A 21,327-nucleotide genomic window follows, 5' to 3' on the forward strand; every position below is an offset into this window, starting at 1 on the left:
ATGCTCTACATGTAGGAAATTATGTCAAGAATTTCCACAATTATCATACATAGTAACATGTCTAAATTACCTAGGATAACCCCAAAAAGTCAGATAAAGTGACTTATTTCCAAAGTGTGGTTTAGAGTTGGTTCGGAAAATGCCATTATTTAGATACTTTGTAGAAGGCTCCTGGTTGATTGGAATGGAAGTTGTGAGATGGAAGAAAGACTAGACCTCGGTAGGGTATTGAAGATATAAGTTTCTTTAATTTATTTGTTATTTCTCTATACTTATAATTACTTTGTACATACAGTGGCTTGGCTGGCAGCACCTTGACCTCACATACTGAGTGTCTGTGGTTCGATCCTTGTCATGGATGAAAATGTGCATGTTTCCTTGTATTATTATCTCTGCTCATCTAGCAGTAAGTAGGTACGTGGGTGTCAGTAATAATGTTTATCTCTACAGGTACATGATACAACTTATACAAAACTGACATCAGTGACATACTATGAAGAAAGCCCCTTATTATGCAGAACATTTCGGTTAAATTATGTTAATTTTGTCTCTAGGATGAGACCCACACCAGTCAGCTAACACCCAGTTACCTATTTACTGCTAGATGAGCAAGGACAACAGGCTGTCTTAAGGAAATGCCCGAATGTTTGCATCCGTACCGGGGATCAAACCACAATGTGTGATCTGAGTGTGCTAGCAACAGAGCTACCGATACGCATACAGATACACGAAGTACAATTATCATACTTAGTAACATGTGTAAATTACCTCGGATAATACAAAAAAGTCAAAGTGACTGAAATAAGGTGACGTAGCATAACGATTCTTAGGCTGTAAAACTGATTGTGTAAAAAAAAAAAAAAAAAAAAATGCAACCACAAGTGAGTACTATCTCTCAGGACGGCCAAATACAGATGTCATAACATTTCATAAACATTAACATGAAAACCATCGCCCCCGGGTGGGCTCGAACCACCAACCTTTCGGTTAACAGCCGAACGCGCTAACCAATTGTGCCACGGAGGCACAACTTTACGGCCCCTAGTACAGGATTGTATTTTCTTGGGTTCATTTAATCTGCTCCCAGGAATGTGACCCACAAAAACAGATTTAACTTCCTGGTACCTACTTATTACTAGGTGTTCTGCTTGTTTGGAAGTTATAGATCCATCTACCAGCTTTTCCTCTTATACTTCTATCACACATTTTGTGTGCTATTGCACCATCATCGCACTTGTCGAAGGCTTTCGCAAAGTCTGTGTATACTGCAGCTGCATTTTGTTTGTCCTCCAGAGCATCCATGACCATGTCCTAGTGGGCCAGTAGTTGGGATAGGCAGGAGCGACCTGCTCTAGATTTACCCATGCTGCCCTGGGTTGTGCAACTGATGTGTATCCAAGTGGTTGGATATCCATCAGTTGTCCCTCGACCTGTACCTTTTTTGGAATGCAGGCAAGAAAGATACATGATAATATACACTTGGAAAAATCCTAGAGGAACTAGTCAAAAATCGACGCATCAAAATCACTCTCTAAGAAAGCAAAAGACTCGACAGGCGGTACATCTCCCCAGTGAAAAGTAGGGGCGTCTTGAGTACACTAAGAGACACAATAAGTGTCAGGGGGCCGAGACTGTTCAGCTGCCTCCCAACATGCGTAATAAACCCCTGGCTGTTTTCAAGAGGGAGCTAGACAGACATGTAAAGTCAGTACCCGACCAGCTGGGATGTTCGTACGTCGGTCTGCGTGCAGCCAGCAGTAACAGCCTGGCTGATCAAATCTTGATCCACCGCGGAGCCTGTTCATGAACCGGACCGAGGGGGCGTTGACCCTCGGAATGCCCTCCAGGTATACCCACAGTAGATGATCAGGCTTCAAACACCTTTTATTGTACAGCAGTAAAAAGAAGGAGCAGCCTGCACATGACAGAGGCTGTCACAGCATGAGCCAGTTCAACAAGACGGCTAAAAGGTACTTAATGAAGTTACAGAAAGGGAGGAAATTTCTTGCATTGGTAACATACATGAACTTATTACTATGATTTGACCCTGTCTTTATTGTTAAAGTAAATAACTCATTTTACCTTATTCCTAGTATATTTTATTTTCTTGTAACTGCTTTTTCACAAAGTTGAGTTATTTTGCATTTTTAACTTAAAATTTAAATAAGATGTTACAAGGACCCCAGTGGAAATAAGACACTGACTTTTATTTTTTTTTTTTTTTTTTTTTTGGGGGGGGGGGGGGGGAGGTGGTCACAGACCGGGCCGCTGGGGCGTTGAACTCCGAAACACTCTCCAGGTATACACATGCTGTTATGTATGAAAATTTATGCAACTGTATTTATGTGTACCTGTACCTGAATAAACTTACATCAGTTATAAGGAAACATGGACCAACGTTTCACCCTTGCCGGAGATTGAACATGGCACCTCCGTGTGTGAGTCCACTACCAGCCAAACCACGAGCTAACCTAACTTTTTTTTTAATCTTTTGTTAAATAAATTTTCATGCAAGTTTAATTACTACTATTATTATTATTATGGGGAAGCGTTAAATCTCCTTAGACTGAACTAGTATTATACCTCCCCTACCACATAATTTTTTTTGTGGGGGGAGAGGGAAAATTTTATTTCAGTTGGTACAGTGTCAATATGACAGGTGAGGAAAATAAGATGGATAATGAGAACCTTCAAAACAAGGGATGCCATTGATGACCCTTTCTTAAATCATTTGTTCTTTCTAGGCTTGAATACCGCAGTATACTAACAGCCACATTCAAGGCAGGTGAAATTGCAGATCTACAGAATGTACAGAGAACCTTTACTGCCCTTATAATTTCCGTCAAATACCGTAATTGCTGGGAACACTTGGAGTCACTTGACCTGTTACTCACTGGAGTGCAGGTGAGAGATACATCATAATATACGCACCTCCCCCACACTCGCATCTGACTGTTCTTCACTCTTAAAAGATGTTAAACCTCCCTGGCCGATGCATGAAATCACTACTGCCTCCTTCTCTTCATCAACATTTAACAGTTCATCAAAATATAATATGTAGAACAACCACTGTGAAAAATAGTGAAATTCCAAGCGCTTTCGTGACTTCTCACATTATCAAAGGCTGTGGTTTATACGTCGGTTTGCGTGTGGCCAGCAGTAACATCCTGGTTGGTCAGGTCATGATTCACTGGAAGGCCTCGTCAAGGACTGGGCTGCGGGGGTGTTGACCCTCGGACACCGAGGTAGGCCATAATATGCATATTTGGATAGTTTCGTTCAGTTCGTAGGTTTAGGTATGGGTTCCATATTTAGGAGCCCCTTTCCTTCTAGAATGTGCCTAGTTACCGTTAATTAGTACTGGACAAAAAATAAGTTCGATTTAAAAAGACTAAGTCTGCCTATATTGGCAAGGCTGCTACAGGCCGCCCACTCACAGGCGCGATCCCACTACTGCTCGACACGGGTGCTTTTTGGCTGCTGGGTTTCCCCCCCTGGCCCGGTTCACACTTTAGACACCCTGGACACCCTCGACTTCCCAAGAGTAGCCATATTGATGCCAAGCTTAATGCGGATGCCCACTCAACAAGGGAGTCCTGCCACAGTGATCCTCACCTCAAGCCGTCCACTGTCTAGGCCTCCGAGTCGCCGGATTACAAGGTTGCGCATAAACTGAGGAAAAGCAATGCGTTTTAGGTGCAAAATTAAAGAACAGTTGTAGAAAGGTGTGCTCTGGTAACTCCCTTCGGTGAGCCTCCAGCTGCCTTAACCCTTAAACTGTCCAAACGTAGATCTACGTTTTTTCAACATTTGAAAGTATGTAAAAAAAAAGTAGATCTTTTTTTTTTACATTGGAAAACGTGTAAAAAAAACTTTGATCTACTTTTTTTTTGTTATATTTGAAAATATGTAAAAAAACCTAGATCTACTTTGGGAGCACTACGCATGTAAACATAGATCTGCTTGGACAGTTTAAGGGTTAATACTGGTGAGGCGCTCTGGAATAAATTACACTGTCAGGTTAGCTTAGTTGAACTATATTGTTATTAATTTATATGTCTCCTAGAACTAATATATAAATTTATTTTTCTAAAATCAGTTGCATATTTCCTGAATAACTCTTATCTTAAGTGGCTTTGTCTCTGGTTATTCTTGGCTTCATCCTTGAGATAACATAAGATACCTCTGAAATACCAGTCACCATTGCGCGTGTAATAAATTTGTCCATCACCACCGTGCCAGAAGGGGTTCAAGGTCAGAGTTACACTTCTTGTCAATGCAGCTAGAACTATGTTCTGAAAAACGTCATCTTTGCAATCATCACCATCTACCTGACTCAGTCATATCTTCCAGTTCAACCTACCCAGGTAATTTCTCAGTCCTGTGAAATCAGCCAAGCTTCAGTCAGGGACAGAGACTTGATTGCAGTTATTGAATACTGAAACTGGGCGATTTATGATTGCTTTCCCCAAGCTCATCATTAACCTCAAGATTATTAATTAGTGATTCCTTGTTAACAAGAACTAAGTCAGGCAGATAATTTCCTCTAGCTGGTTATGTCACAAACTGCTTTAAAAAGTAGTCCTGAATCGTATCAAGAAAGTTTCACTCAAGATTTCCTGTCAAATTTATATAACTGTATGTGTACATGTACTTGAATAAACTTATTCCCGTCACATTTTTTTTTTTTTTTTGTGGGGGAGTTGGAATAAGTACATTTATTTAGGTGCAGGTACACACAAATACAGTTACAGAAATTATCGTACATAGTACCTTTATGAGTAAATTACCTAGTATTTATTTCAACTGGTACATTGGGAATGCAAAAGACATAAGGGGTCATAATGTATATTTGGATAGTTTCGCTCAGTTCGTCATAGTTATCCCAGGTGTCTAGGATGCAACAAGATATTTGGAGTGTACCTGGAGAGGGTTTCGGGGTCACCGCCCCCGCAGCCCGGCCTGTGACCAGGCTTCGTGGTGGATCAAGGCCTGATCAACCAGGCTGTTACTGCTGGTCGCACGTAACCTGACGTATGAACCACAGACCGGCTGGTCGGGTACTGACTATTTGTCGTCTGTCCAGCGCCTTCTTGAAGACAGCCAGGGATCTATTGATAATCCCCTTTGTACTGGGAGGCAGTTGAACAGTCTTGACGTAATAGCGCACAAAATGCGCTATAATTTCCTGACAAATAGAACACAAATAGTAGTAGTCAATAAAGTCTGAGGCGGCTACGGTGAAAAGCTATGTTCCACAAGGCACAGTACTCTCTCCCATCTTGTTCCTCATCCTCATATCTGACATAGACAAGGATGTCAGCCACAGCACCGTGTCTTGTCTATCAACTTGTCGGTATTGTATACCATTTGATAATCACTCTGTCAGACACTGCAACACAATGGCATCTTGGTACAGAAGAGAAAACACGTTGGACAACTTTTTCAAATGAGAACTGTTTGATCTGAGAGGGACCTGACCTCTCAGTGGCTACACTCTCACTACTACTACTCTGCACATCTCCTTCCGATAGTATTTAAGTCTCAACACTGTCACTTGATCTTCAGTTAGTTCCAGACTTTGGAACAGAACTTCTCCAGGCTGAGGGACTGACAACCTCAAATCTACGACTTCAAGGGTGATGGACTGATTACATCGTCTACACATCTCTACTGCTCCCGCCTGCTTTCTGTACTCGACTGAAGAAGCTTACTGTGTAGGCGAAACGTTTCGGAATAAAGTTGCCTAAATGTTGCCTATGTGTCTTATCTACCAACTTGTCGATATTGTATACCATTTGATAATGACAGGATGGATAATGAGAACCTTCAAAACTAGGGATGTCAAACCGATGATGACACTCTTCAGGTCGCTTGTTCTATCTAGGCTGGAATATTGCTGCACACTAACAGCACCTTTCAAGGCAGGTGAAATTACTGACCTAGAAAATGTACGGAGAACCTTCACGGCGCACATAACGGAGATAAAACACCTCAATTACTGGGAGCGCTTGAAGTTCCTGAACCTGTACTCCCTGGAACGCAGGCGGGAGAGATACATGATTACATACACCTGGAAAATCCTAGAGGAACTAGTACCAAACTTGCTCACGAAAGTTACTCCCTACGAAAGCAAAAGACTCGGCAGACGATGCAACATCCCCCCAATGAAAAGCAGGGGTGTCACTAGCACGTTAAGAGACAACACAATAAGTGTCAGGGGACCAAGACTGTTCAACTGCTTCCCAGCAAACATGAGGGGGATTACCAATAGGCCCCTGGCTGTCTTCAGGCAGACACTATACAAGCACCTAAAGTCAGTACCTGATCAGCTGGGCTGTGGTTCGTACGTTGGATTGCATGCAGCCAGCAGTAACAGCCTGGTTGATCAGGCCCTGATCCACCATGAGGCCTGGTCACAGACCGGGCCGCGGGGGCGTTGACCCCTGGAACTCTCTCCAGGTAAACTCGTGGTGTTCCTGCTTTTCATTGAGGTGTTGGTGCACCGCCTGTCGAGTCTTTGCTTTCGGAGGGAATAATTTTCATGTGCAAATTTGGTACTAATCCCTCTAGGATTTTCCAAGTGTATATTATCATGTATCCTAATCTTTCTCCCCATTAAGTTTTTATTTAGGCATTTCCTTGAATGGCTTTGTAACATAGGTTTAGGTGTTGGATCCACGTTTAAGGGTCCAACCCTTTCCAGCTTTCCAGAATGTGACTAGTTACCGTTAATACTGAAAAAAAGACCAAGTCCGCCTGTATTGGCAAGGCTGCTACAGGCCGCCCACTCACGGGCGCGATCCCACTACTGCTCGACACGGGTGCTTTTGGCTGCTGGGTTTCCCCCCTGGCCCGGTTCACACCTCCTTAGACAACCTGGACACCCTCGACTTCCCAAGAGTGGCCATATTGATGCCAAGCTTAATGCGGACGCCCACTCAACATGGGGAGTCCTGCACCAGTGATCCTCACCTCAAGCCGTCCACTGGCCTAGGCTTCCGAGTCGCCGGATTACAAGGTTGCGCCACCAACCCCAGCCGATAGCACAACCTTCGGAAATTTATTTAACGAACCATGTATGATCAGAAGAGCATCATAAAATGAGGTTTAAAAGCAATGCGTTTCAGGTGCAGAATTAAAGAACAGTCGTAGAATGGTGTGCTTTGGTAACAACTTCCTTCAGTGCGGTCAGTGAGCTACAGCTGCCTTAATACTGCCTTAATCCTGGTGAAGCGCTCTGGAATAATTACACTTTGTCAAATTACTTTAAAGATAAATAAAGATAAAGATATTTATTTTGGCAAATTTCATGGTTGTACAGAAGAATATAATGGTTGGGTGTACATTCCAAAAGCCCTTTATATGCAAAGCAGTAGGTACAGGAGAATTACATATTCTATCAGGTAATGCTACATGGTTTTCATAATTACACTATATTGTCACTGATTTGTCTCCTAGAACTAATACATATAAATTTAATTTTCTGAAATCAGTTGCATACTTACTGAATAACTCTTATCTTATAAGTGGTATTGTCTCTGGGTATTCTTGGCTTCAACCTTGAGATAACGGATTACATTCCTCCAAATTGGAAGTTCTCATTGCTGACATAATAAGTTTGTCCACCACCAGTAGTGTGCCGGAGAGGTTCAAGGAGGCCAGAGTTACCCCCTTTTAAGGAAAAAAAAAGTAGGTCTTATTTCAATAGCTATAGGTCTGTTAGTATATACTCAGTGTGATGTCCAAAATTCTAGAGTAAGCGGTCTATTACCAAGTAGTTAAGTCCCTGGACCTACTATATACCTCTGATCATGTGTAGACGTGTAAATGGTTCATTGCCTGGACTCATTATGTACCTCTGTGATTAACTACCGCCCACAAGATGGGTGTGGGGTGCATAATAGAGATATTAAACTGAAGTAGTTAAGTGTCTTAATTAATGACATTCTCCATAGTTACCGATCAGGCGTCGGGAGATCTTACTCGACCAACACCTTCCTAATTAATCGGATGGAGTACCTGATAACTCAAATGTCGTTAGGGAATATTATAGGTATTGTGACCCTGGGCTTGCAAAAGGCATTTGATTAGTGTTAACCATAATATATTATAATAATGCATACACAAATACAGTTACATAGATTATCATACATAGCAGTGAGTTATTTCCATTGGGGTCCTTTTAATACCTTATTATTATACTATGAAAGAGATAATATCTTATTATACTATAAAGGATATGTACAAGGAATAAGATAAAAAGAGTTATTTACATTTACATGTGTGTTTGCTAAAAAAAAAAAAACATTCTCCTCCCTTTCTGTCGCTACATTCATTAGGTACTTTTTGGCTCTTCTTGAACTGGCTAATGATATGACGGGGCCACAATTAGGTGAGTACATGTGCAGGCAGTCTGATCCATTCCTTTATGGCCGTACCCCTCAAGGAAGGTTCCTTGATATTGGTGAGGGGCTCTTGATTTAGGGAATTGGATCTCTGCTCCAGTTCCCCGAATTAAGCCTGAATGCCTTCCACATCCCCCCCAGGCGCTGTATAATCCTCCGGGTTTAGCGCTTCCCCTTGATTATAATAATAATATGGCCGTACAACATAAGGTGTTTGAATCCTGGCCACTGACTGTGGTTACTACAAAGTGCTCTCTCCCTCTAGTATTATGACTGCTCTGGTACCCAGCCTTGACAAAATTGACAGATATTCTGGACATTGTGAGTAGTTTTATAAACTTGATTTAACTTCAGTTGTTTTACTCTATCTTCAACATTCATCATTTCCAATTGTTGTAATTCATCCTGGCCTACATGTTCTCTTGGACCAGGTCCAGGATGAATCTTACCATTTTGTTCTGGGTAATTTGCAGTTTATCTTTCAGTTTTTTTTTTGTCAAGGCAGAGTAGCATGAAGAGCAAGCGTAGTCCATATGACCTTGCGTAAGGTAGAGTTACCGACAACATGTTAGCTAAAAAGGACACAATTGCAACTAATGCGACATTTTATTATGGCAACATTTCGCTCTCCAGGAGCTTTGTCAAGCCATTACGCTTGACGAAGCTCCTGGAGAGCGAAACGTTGCCACAATAAAATGTCGCATTAGTTGCAACTGTGTCCTTTTAACTAATATAATATATTATGTAAGAAACTATAGTACAAGTTTTTATTTAGGCATTTCTTTTGCTGGGTTTGTAACGTAGGTTTAGGTGTGGGGCTCATATTTAGGTACCTTCTCCAGGATGTGACTAGTTACTGCTAATATTTAAAAAATTTATATATATATATATATATATATATATATATATATATATATATATATATATATATATATATATATATATATATATAATGCAAAACAACCACTCTGAAAGAATAGAAAAATTCCAAGCGCTTTCGTGACTACTCACATTATCAAGGAACTATGAAAGTAAATCATCCAAAGAAGCTATATAAGGGGTCTGGCCAACACCTCACTATCAGATCCCACAACGGTTAAACACCTGACGCGCGCCGACCCAACTGGATAGGTCCTTTGCACAACTCACCCACAAACTATTCTACCCAAGAAAATTTAAAAATTATTATTTGTCCAGTGTATCACCTGAAATCACCTGTTTACTGTGATCTTATTGCATATATATACCCCTGGGAGGCCTGGTCGTTCAGGCCCTGATCCACTGGAGGCCTGGTCGTTCAGGCCCTGATCCACTGGGAGGCCTGGTCGTTCAGGCCCTGATCCACTGGGAGGCCTGGTCGTTCAGGCCCTGATCCACTGGGAGGTCTGGTCGTTCAGGCCCTGATCCACTGGGAGGCCTGGTCGTTCAGGCCCTGATCCACTGGGAGGCCTGGTCGTTCAGGCCCTGATCCACTGGGAGGCCTGGTCGTTCAGGCCCTGATCCACTGGAGGCCTGGTCGTTCAGGCCCTGATCCACTGGAGGCCTGGTCGTTCAGGCCCTGATCCACTGGGAGGTCTGGTCGTTCAGGCCCTGATCCACTGGGAGGTCTGGTCGTTCAGGCCCTGATCCACTGGGAGGTCTGGTCGTTCAGGCCCTGATCCACTGGGAGGTCTGGTCGTTCAGGCCCTGATCCACTGGGAGGTCTGGTCGTTCAGGCCCTGATCCACTGGGAGGTCTGGTCGTTCAGGCCCTGATCCACTGGAGGCCTGGTCGTTCAGGCTCTGATCCACTGGGAGGTCTGGTCGTTCAGGCCCTGATCCACTGGAGGCCTGGTCGTTCAGGCCCTGATCCACTGGGAGGTCTGGTCGTTCAGGCACTGATCCACTGGGAGGTCTGGTCGTTCAGGACCTGATCCACTGGGAGGTCTGGTCGTTCAGGCCCTGATCCACTGGGAGGCCTGGTCATTCAGGCCCTGATCCACTGGGAGGTCTGGTCGTTCAGGCCCTGATCCACTGGGAGGCCTGGTCGTTCAGGACCTGATCCACTGAGAGGCCTGGTCGTTCAGGCCCTGATCCTGGAGTTACCTGGAGGGGATCCACTGAGAGGCCTGGTCGTTCAGGCCCTGATCCACTGGGAGGTCTGGTCGTTCAGGCCCTGATCCTGGAGTTACCTGGAGGGGATCCACTGGGAGGCCTGGTCGTTCAGGCCCTGATCCACTGGGAGGTCTGGTCGTTCAGGCCCTGATCCTGGAGTTACCTGGAGGGGATCCACTGAGAGGCCTGGTCGTTCAGGCCCTGATCCACTGGGACGCCTGGTCGTTCAGGCCCTGATCCACTGGGGGGGCCTGGTTAAAGACTGGGCTGCGGGGGCGTTGACCCCCGGACACCCTCCAGGTAGGAAGGTAGGCCATATGTATATTTGGATAGTTTCATTCAGTTTTCGTTCAGCGCGATCCCACTACTGCTCGACACGGGTGCTTTTGGCTGCTGGGTTTCCCCCCTGGCCGGTTCACACCTCCTTAGACAACCTGGACACCCTCAACTTCCCAAGAGTGGCCATATTGATGCCAGTTAATGCGGACGCCCACTCAACATGGGGAGTCCTGCATCAGTGATCCTCAGAGTCATCGGATTACAAGGTTGCGCCATCAAACCCCTAGCCAATGTTACAGCATTCGGAAATTTATTTAATGAACTGTGTAGAATCAGAAAAGCATAAAACGTAGGAAAAGTTAGGAAATACAGGTACTGGTCCGACTTTGGACATGAACCAGTTATTTTGAACCTAAACGTTTTCGTAAGTTTAATCTCCCATATGCGGGTTATTTTTGTGTATATGCAGAACAAGCCACGTGGCTTGTTTTACACTCTTATGATCGTCTGTTTGCGATTGTATTTCATTTTTTTGTGTGTGATATATATATATATATATATACAGTATATATATGTATATATATATATATATATATATATATATATATATATATATATATATATATATATATATATATATATATATATATACCATTTATATATACATGTCTATATACACCCGTATCTCATTTACTTCTGTTGACTTTCTGCAAAAAGTCATATACAGAATGGAAGTTAATAATTTTTTAATTGACAATGATAAAGGTTTTTATTTTTGAACTAAAACTCGCTTAGAAATCTCACCTAATCTCTCTTAAACCAGCGTATTTTTTTTAGCTAACTTCTGCTGTGTTAGGATGGATAAGATAAGAGTTAAGATTTTCGGATTTTTAACCCCAGAGGGTTAGCCACTTAGGATAACCCAATAAAGTCAGTTCGTCATTGAGGACCGTTTGTCTTATTTCCATTCGGGTATACCTGGAGGGAATGGGGATCCTTCAGTCTTGTTCCCCAGGATGCGACCCACACCAGTTGACTTACACCCAGGTACCTATTTATGCTAGCTAGGTGAACAGGGACAGCATGTGTAAGGAAACACGCCCAATGTTTCCACTTTTGCCGGGAATCGATCAACACTCAGTGTGTGAAGGAAGAGCGTTGCCTACCGAGCCACGGGACACAGCCGTGTCCGTGCGTGCGCCCTCGTGTGTGTATGTGCGTGCGCGCACTAGTGTGGGTGTATGATCCACTTAATATTTGTATTTATAACTCATTACAATTGTGACCAGGTGTAGACGTATCAGTGGTTCATTACTTTGTAATTTGTTCATGACTGTAACCATGTATAGGAGTGAAGCTGATTCATTACCTCTGTAACTTGCCATGATTAGTGACCAGATCTACCTGGAGTTCATTACCTTTGTAACTAGTTCAGCTATCATAACTTTGGGGTCCAGTCACTGGACCCATTATGTACCTTTGTAATCTTTTGACTACCGCCCACAGGATGGGTATGGGGTGCATAAAGATATTAAACTAAAGTGTGTGTGTGTGTGTGTGTGTGTGTGGTGTGTGACTCAACAATCAATATTTGCACCAATAACTCATTACAGTTGTGACCGGGTGTGGAAGTGTGAATTGCTCATTACTCTATAATTTGTTCATGATTGTAGCCAAAGTATAAACGTAAGTAACCATTCTACAGAATTCATTACCTTTGTAACTTGTGAGCTCATTACCTTTGTACCTAGTTCAGCTATCAAAACTTTGGGGGCCCAGTCCCTGGACCCATTACGTACCTCTGTAATCTGTAAATACCTTTGTAACTTGTCATGATTGTGACCAGACTTACCTGGAGTTCATTACCTTTGTAAATTGTGAGTTCATTACCTTTGTAAATTGTGAGTTCATTACCTTTGTAAATTGTGAGTTCATTACCTCTGTAACTTGCTCAGCTATCAAAACTTTGGAGTCCAGTCCCTGGACCAATTATGTACCTCTGTAATCTTTTGACTACCGCCCACAGGATGGGTATGGGGTGCATAATAAACATATTAAACTAACTAAGGGACACAGCCCACATAAAATAAATGAAATATATATTGTTGTTGTGCTCAGTGCGATTTCCTCTGATTTATGACAAAAACAAATTTTCATTCTGCTAATTCGGCAAAGTTCTCCCTTGCTAAATAGGCCAAACTCCCTGACCACAGGGAGGAGTACAAGATCGGGAGGTACAGGGACAGAAGCCAACAGTATCAATTTGTCCCAGTGGGATCAGAGACCTTGGGATCATGGGGAAAGCGTGCCACACGTTTTCTTAAAGAACTGGGTTCCAGACTCATCGACGCCACCAGGGACCCAAGGGTAGCCACTTTTATGTTCTAGCGCTTCAGCGTGGCCATCCAGAGGGGAAATGCATGCTGCATACTGGGCTCGCGTCCGGTTTCGGAGGAGCTGGAGGAGATTCATAACCTTTGATATATTGTACCAATGTACTCATGTTTGTGTTTTCTATCAATGTATTCTGTCTATTAATAAAGTACATATATAATAATTATAGGGGTGGTAGGAGAAGAAAATATTCAAACAGCTCCGGGGAGAACCTTGAGTTTTCCCTGAGGTACGTTTATTGTCTTCTTTGAGGATAAGGGTCCCCAGTAAAGTTCTAGAGGTGGTACCTCTAGAACTTTATATATATAATGTGTGTGTGTGTGTGTGTAATACACATACACAATAGCTAACTCTAGTTGATTTATTAAGTGAGCTAACTTCTCATGAAGGTTTTATAACAAAAGCCCTAATGTTCATTAACGTTATACCCATATCTCATTTCCCTCCCTTCCTTCCTCGTTCCTCTCCTTTCCCTCGATTCCTCCAAACTCCTTCCATTTTGCCTCAGGATGTCCCTACCCAAGGAAATGATGTGTTTGGTGAAGCAGAGGGAGGACGAGGGATTTGATCTGGTGACCCGTCCAGTGCCTACCCCGGGGCCAGACGAGGTCATCATCAAAGTTGATAGGGTAAGTTCAGCAACACATGATGTATAATTGGTCATAAATATGCGCGTAACTTAGGTCGAAAGGAACTAGATCTTGGTCATTTACGACCCTGCCTAATATTATTATTGTTTTAATTAGTACTAGTACTATTTTTTCCTTCGATATTTATTTTATTTTGCTCATAACTCAAGAGCGCCTCATCCAAATGACTTCAAATTTAAAACACATACATACGGTAACGAGAACACAAATCTTTGGGAAAATTGGCATGTCCACGTGTCCTATAACCAAAGTTGTTGAACTCATTCCCAGCATCCTGGAATGGTTCGATACCTTCCAAAATCGTCAGTGTCAGAGCTTCTAACGTTCAGACAACTTACTCAAAAATTCGACGACAGTGAAGAGTGAAATTCAAACGCGCAGGTGCATGTTTGAATCTGTAAAAATATTGAAATTTTATGTTTAGGCGTCAGCGCTAATATATAATGTATATTTTTGTGTGCGCCTAGTATTATGCGTATTTTGTATTAGTATATATTGTATTGTATGGGGAGTGTTTAGTTCCATGACGTATCTGTTTAGGATGACTTTGTTGTACCTGGAGAGAGTTCCGGGGGTCAACGCCCCCGCGGCCCGGTCTGAGACCAGGCCTCCTGGTGGATCAGAGCCTGATCAACCAGGCTGTTGCTGCTGGCTGCACGCAAACCAACATACGAGCCACAGCCCGGCTGATCCGGAACTGACTTTAGGTGCTTGTCCAGTGCCAGCTTGAAGACTGCCAGGGGTCTGTTGGTAATCCCCCTTATGTGTGCTGGGAGGCAGTTGAACAGTCTCGGGCCCCTGACACTTATTGTATGGTCTCTTAACGTGCTAGTGACACCCCTGCTTTTCATTGGGGGGATGGTGCATCGTCTGCCAAGTCTTTTGCTTTCGTAATGAGTGATTTTCGTGTGCAAGTTCGGTACTAGTCCCTCTAGGATTTTCCAGGTGTATATAATCATGTATCTCTCCCTCCTGCGAGTGTGGCTGATAAACTGTGAAGCTTACTAAGATTTATACTACCGTCTCGAGTTTAATGAAGAGTTGGGATTTTGATATATAATTTTACCACTTGCAGGTGGATATAGCTTTTATTTTTTGTCTTGGTAAAGTATATTTGTATTGTATAACCAAAATCTTTTATTTGTTGAATGACCTATGTGTGTTTTGGGTATATGGTTTCAAATTAATTAAAACAAATTAGATCATTCATGGGTAGTTCTAATCATGCTAGTTTATAATTAAATAATAGATTACCTTGGGTGACAGGTATAATACAAGTTACAAAAACCTCTTTGATATCCCCCGTGCACGGATCAACCTGAGTGTAGATAAATGGTTCAGAAACTGACATGATGAATTAGGCACTTGTTCAACACCTGGGTATATTTATTGTGGAAAACTTTTAGCCAACCATTGGCTTACTCAGTCCAATACAGAGAAGAATGACTGAAGATCAGGAGTTTGAGGTAGTCAGTCCCTCAGCCTGGAGTCGATGTGATCAGTCCATCAGTCTTTTCAGGACTGAAAATCCCCAACAGTTTGGAAGTCTGTGCCAGATAATTCCAAAGGTTCCCTATCTGCCAAATTCTCCAAATCTACTGTTGAAATTCAAAGTTTATTCTCTATAAGGATTACAATGCTGAGTTTACAGAAATTTGGTTATTGTTTGGTTTACATGTAGTAAAATTGTGATTACAGAGTGTACCACTAGAACGCTTAGCATGGCTAGGCATTTCGGGCATACTTAGTTTTATTCTTAATTGTAAAATATTACAAATTATGAGGTAAGTTGGTATTATGGCTAAGTGACTAAATACTAGTTTGTGAGTTTAGCAATGTGAATGCTTTTGTTTTGGCACAGTATATAGTTTCAGTATTGGAGTATCACAGGATTCATTATTTTAAGACTGAGATTAATATTTCTGTTTATGGTCAAATGAGTGAGCGAGTGTAAGTGTGAACCACCAGGTGGTATTCGTGTAGTTAGTTGGCGGGGTGTATCAGGGAGATAAGATGTTTTCTAATGGTAGTTTTGAAGGTGATGAATGTGTCTGCAGTTCTAGAGTTCTCAGGTAGGGTATTCCAGATTTTAGGGCCTTTGACATACATTGAATTTTTGTAAAGGTTTAGTCGGACATGGGGAATGTCGTAGAGATGTTTGTTTCTGGTGTTATGCCTGTGGGTTCTGTCACAACTATCAAGAAAGCGATTTAGGTCAAGGTTGATATTAGAGTTTAAGGCCCTGTAGATATAGATTGCACAGTAGTAAGTGTGGATGTACTGAACTGGGAGTAAGTTTAGATCTTTGAAGAGTGGGGGGTGTGCTGCCAGGGATGGGATTTAGTGATTATTCTTACTGCAGCTTTTTGTTGGGTTATTATTGGCTTTAGGTGTGTTGCTGCAGTTGATCCCCAAGCACAAATAGCATAGGTGAGGTATGGATAAATAAGCGAGTGGTATAGTGTGAGAAGGGCATTTTGCGGCACGTAGTATCGTATCTTGGAGAGGATCCCAACCGTTTTGGATACTTTTTTGGTTATATGCTGGATATGGGTGCTGAAATTCAGGTTGTTGTCAAGGTATAAGCCTAGGAATTTTCCCCCATTATTTCTGGTAATTAGAGTGTTGTCAATCTTAATGTTAATTTGTGCATCTCCTGCTCTGCTACCAAACATAATATAGTAAGTTTTGTCAGTGTTAAGCGTAAGTTTATTGGCTGTCATCCAAGTCGATATTTTAATCAGCTCCTCATTCACAATGGTGTTGAGGGTGGCAAGATTAGGGTGAGAGATGACATAAGTCGTGTCATCAGCAAAGAGAATGGGTTTCAGGTGTTGGGATACGTTTGGAAGGTCATTGATGTATATGAGGAAGAGCAGGGGACCAAGGACACTTCCCTGCGGAACTCCAGTATCAAGTGGCCGTGTTGCTGATGCTGTGTCTTTAATGGTGACGTACTGATACCTATTAGTAATGTAAGATTTGAAATAAGCAAGCGCATGGCCTCTTATACCGTAGTGGTCAAGTTTGTGGAGTAGGATTTCGTGGTTTACTGTGTCAAAAGCTTTTCTTAGGTCAATAAAAATTCCTAGTGGATATTCCTCTTTTCCTCTTTTCCTTAATATGATTCATGTCAGCAATATTCTGCGTTCAAACACATTTTAAAACCTTCTTGCTGAGTTTTCATTTTAATTCATCCTCCTGTACTTGTCTCCACTATTCTTTTCCTCCCATATATTGCACGATAGGTTTTAATCCTCTTCATTTAGACATAGTTGCTGTACCAAGAAAGTTTCAATAATTTTTGCACTTCTAAATACATGTCTGCTAAAATAATCAGTTAACTTATATTACATAATATTGTTTTATATGTTTATAAATAAATTCCACTCGCCTTTCTAAAACTGGACAAAAACGTTTTTTTTTTTTTTTGCAAGTTGTGACCTTTATCTTTTTTTTGTAACTTCATGTTAAAACCATGTATAGGCTCTCAAGAAAATAGTAAATGAAAATATGTAGTTATTAAAGTTAGACTAAGTTTTGTCCAAAATGATGTGCATCTTACAGATTTTCTGATTATTGAATATTTTGTAATGCAATGATTGGAAATAATCTAATATATTTTTAGGCCTAATTATTTTTTATTCTATATCTCAGGTCTCAAAAGGTCATCTAGACTCCCCAATCACTTTTAAGTCAAATCAGGTCCTTATTTTATGTCAGGTCTCCGCAAGTCATCTGAAGGTCATTGACATTTCAGGTGTCCATCTGCGGGTCGGACATAAATCTGTGGAAATGGAATGACAGGGCTCGTGTCATAGCCAAGCTTCCCTTCATCCCAGGTCAGTGTTGACCTGTGTAATAACATATATGCAATCACGTGTATATGGTTATAGGTGTGTGTTCACTCACCCATACTCACGAATATATGCTTGCAGGGGTCGATTCACAGCTCCTGGCCTGTGTGTGTGTGTGTCTGTGTGCATTTGTGTGTAATATTTTTTGTGTGTGTGTATGTGGGGCGGGTGTGGGTAGTTGGTTGGGTAAGTGAAATTACATATTAGTGTAACGACTTGATAAAGCTCCTGGAGAGCGAAACGTTGCCACAAAAAAAAATGTCACATTAGTTCCATTTGTGTCCTTTTACTTCACTTCTTTATTTTAGAGAAGTTTTGCTCACCTAGGCTCGTTTCTGCTGTTCCATTGTTCAGTTTATTTGTACATGTTTCTATAATTAACAAGACTCCTCTTACCCCCATTCTCCACTAGGTCACGAGGCGACAGGGCAGGTGGTGGAGGTGGGATCACAGGTGAAGGAGGTGCAGGTGGGCCAGCGGGTAGCTGTGGAGAACCACTTCTACTGTGGCACTTGTTACCAGTGTAAGGTTAGCATGTGTAACGATGGTAGCATATAGCTGGGTCTCTGGGCATCTAGGTGGGTGTCTAGGCATACAAGTGGGTGTATGAGCATCCAGGTGGGTGTATGAGCATCAAGGTGGATGTCTGGGAATCCAGGGGGGAATCTGGGCATCTAGGTGGGTGTCTTGGCATCCGGGCGGGTGTCTTGGCATCCGGGTGGGTGTCTTTGCATCTAGGTGGGTGTCTTTGCATCTAGGTGGGTGTCTGGTCATCCAGGTGGGTGTCTGGTCATCCAGGTGGGTGTCTTGGCATCCAGGTGGGTGTCTGGGCATCCAGGTGGGTGTCTGGGCATGATAGTAGGTTTCCGGTGTAATAACATAGTAATAAAAAAATTAATGTGGAAATAGTAAATTAAATAATATAATTTTAATAATTGCAATACATTAAAGAGTATGTACGTTACTTGGCTATTATAAGTCTTCAAGACTTCATAAAGAACTCGGAACAATAACAGCGAGAAGTGGAGATGAAAATTTAGTGTTTATAAAAGCAATTTTGATTTAGTAAACATACTTTTAAAAAATTAAAACTAACATTTAGGGTACCTTTCCCAGGTACCGGAGATTTAATCAAATAAATAACTGGGACACTTCCACTGACATTAATTTTTAATCAAGTGAAAGTTAGGGTTCAGTTTCCTGACCGAAAATTCCTTTCAATGTGACGTTTTAATATTTTTCAGGAGCTGTCGCTCCAGATAATTAGAACTAATCTTCCCATTCTTATGTTTCATTCCCCGGTCCGTGGATGAACGTAACCAGTTCAGTATTTCTCCACTAATACAGTTGTAATAATACACAATAATACAGTAGTAATAATATTGGAATTAATGTTATATATCTTTTACTACTTGAACATTGGCATTGTTAACAGAGATATCAAAGAGTGACCCTTGTAGGTTAAATCCTCTCCGTGAAATTTATAATAATAATAATAATAATAATAATAATATGTTGTAGGATGGTCGTGGTGATATATGTCAGAGGATGAGCCAGTATGGTCACGGGCGAGGCTCTAACCAGGGTGGCTGCTGCCAGTACTCGTGTGTTCCAGCTCGCTACTGCTTCATACTTACCAAGAACCTCACACCTGATCAAGCTGTTCTCCTAGAACCCATGGGTATGGCATTTATTATAGTCATGAGACAGACAGAGGGGGGAAATTATAAAGGCACAGGTGGAGAAGAAAGAGATGGAAGAAAAGGATGGAACAGGGAAAGTGATGGGAAAATGAGATGAAAGGACACGGATGTAGGAGAAAGAAAATGTAAAGGGCACAGATTGAGGAGAAAGAAATGGAAGAAGGGCACATGTGAAAGAGAAAGATGGTAGAACACGTGGAGGAGAAAGAACTGGTAGGGCAAGGTTGGAAATATAAACACATATGCAGTATAATGTGATCCTTTATTGACAACGTTTCGCCCACACAGTGGGCTTTTTCAAATCACAAACAGATCTGTTTGTGACTTGAAAAAGCCCACTGTGTGGGCGAAACGTTGTCAATAAAGGATCAAATTATACTGCATATGTGTTTATATTTCCATTGTGTCGGTATTTTATACCATTTATTTCCAGGACAAGGTTGGAGGAGAAAGATATGATAAAAGGGAACATGAGGAGAAACAAACAGTAGAAGGAAGGTGCTGTAAGACCATCACATCAAGTAGGCATATGGATTATTAATAAGGTAGCACTAAACCCGTAAGGGTTGGTCAGCTTTTCTCGAGCTTGAGCAGTGGATAACGGGTGCCATCCCCCATTTTTTGTTGGATGAGTCACCCAGCTCCCGCTGGGTGGACACTGGGTGAGTGCACGTTTTCTTTTGGTTGCCATTCTGTGATTGAGCCTGGAGGGACTCATTTATTCTGATTTATATTGTAAAACACTAGTTTTACATCAAGGACCTTGGCTCGTAGGTTATTTGTACACTGTAGTACAACATATTTGGACCACAGTGTGGCCTTTATCCGGTTCGAAGGACCAAATTGTTGAGAAATTGTTTAACAGCCAAGGTTAAAGTTTAAATATAGGGGGTACTTAGCTTGATAAGACAGCTATCGCCCACACAACTGCCCCTGCAGGCGAGGTCTTGAGAAGCTGTCTTGACCACTTCGCAACGGGCTGAAATGGAAATGTCTTAATAATAATTTACCCTTAGGGGGTATTATGTCAGCATATATCAGACACTGATTGCTGACAACACTTACGTGTGTGGACTCAAAGGTCCGCTTCTCACCGGGGTTTTATGATGAGTTACTAATTCGTAACTTGTACTCAACTGCACAGTCAATTGTACTCATTATGAACCAGTACTCTTACCTGGGTATATGTATCTGACCCATAGTTATGCCCGGATATCCGATGTCTTGATTGTAGAATAGTGTTCTTTGAAGAATGTCCCACTATACTCTGTTGGATCGCAACACTCATTGTTACACTGTTCATAAATAATTGCTCATACCATAATGTCACTAAAGAAGCTGGTCACACATCCCTGTTAGTGTTTAAGATTCTTTTGTGCAAAACGCGCAGAACAGTGTTCTTTGTTGGTTATCCTGGCATGTCAATGTCTCTCTCTCAGTAGAGTCAAAAGTAATCTGACCTCACAGCATCCTACGCCACTGCAATGCCCCTAGAACATAAAGGAAAAGTTGACCTAGTACTTTTTGCTTCCTTGCCAAACTTCCTCCATGAAGCAAAGCAGAATGCTTGATTCTTGCTGTCTTAAGCATAAACAACAATGTACACTATCTTTACCATGGTAACAAAGTGGGAGCAGGATTTTCCTTAATTGTCCTGCTAAGGTAAGAGATGGACTGTCTCTTATTAAACTACACTTTGCAACACTGGACTCTTGCCAGGAGCAGCAGTCGCTCGACCACGTCACATACTGGTATTACATCTGGGATCAATTACTTGCTGTAGCAGTAAACAAGATGTTTGCCCCTTCTGAGAGGGCTGGGCCCCTCAGGGCTGAAGGGGGCTGATATCCCCCTCCTGGAGAAAATTTCTCCACATTATTAGCTAGTATGAGATATTGCGCGAAATACATTTTATTGAACCCAGTCAACAATCATGCAGATAC

General features: G+C 42.0%; 1 protein-coding gene and 1 non-coding gene across 5 annotated transcripts in view; one reads left to right on the top strand and one right to left on the bottom strand.

The window, feature by feature from the left end:
• Positions 1-19,362, top strand: part of LOC128698752 (L-threonine 3-dehydrogenase-like) — a gene marked incomplete at its 3' end in the record, with an annotated part of 60,478 nt that extends 41,116 nt beyond the window's left edge. For 2 of the 4 annotated variants that reach the window (XM_070097679.1, XM_070097678.1), the window contains 4 exon segments: positions 13,683-13,803; positions 17,585-17,666; positions 18,094-18,209; positions 19,203-19,362. In XM_070097679.1, the coding sequence (XP_069953780.1) occupies positions 13,684-13,803; positions 17,585-17,666; positions 18,094-18,209; positions 19,203-19,362 (478 nt within the window). 4 annotated transcript variants of the gene reach the window in all.
• Positions 953-1,026, bottom strand: TRNAN-GUU (transfer RNA asparagine (anticodon GUU)). Its single transcript has one exon. It is a non-coding gene; the product is annotated as a tRNA-Asn (tRNA).
• Positions 19,363-21,327: the final 1,965 nt, after the last annotated feature.

Source organism: Cherax quadricarinatus, chromosome 59 (assembly GCF_038502225.1).
Source record: "Cherax quadricarinatus isolate ZL_2023a chromosome 59, ASM3850222v1, whole genome shotgun sequence".
NCBI classification, from domain to species: Eukaryota; Metazoa; Arthropoda; class Malacostraca; order Decapoda; family Parastacidae; genus Cherax; species Cherax quadricarinatus.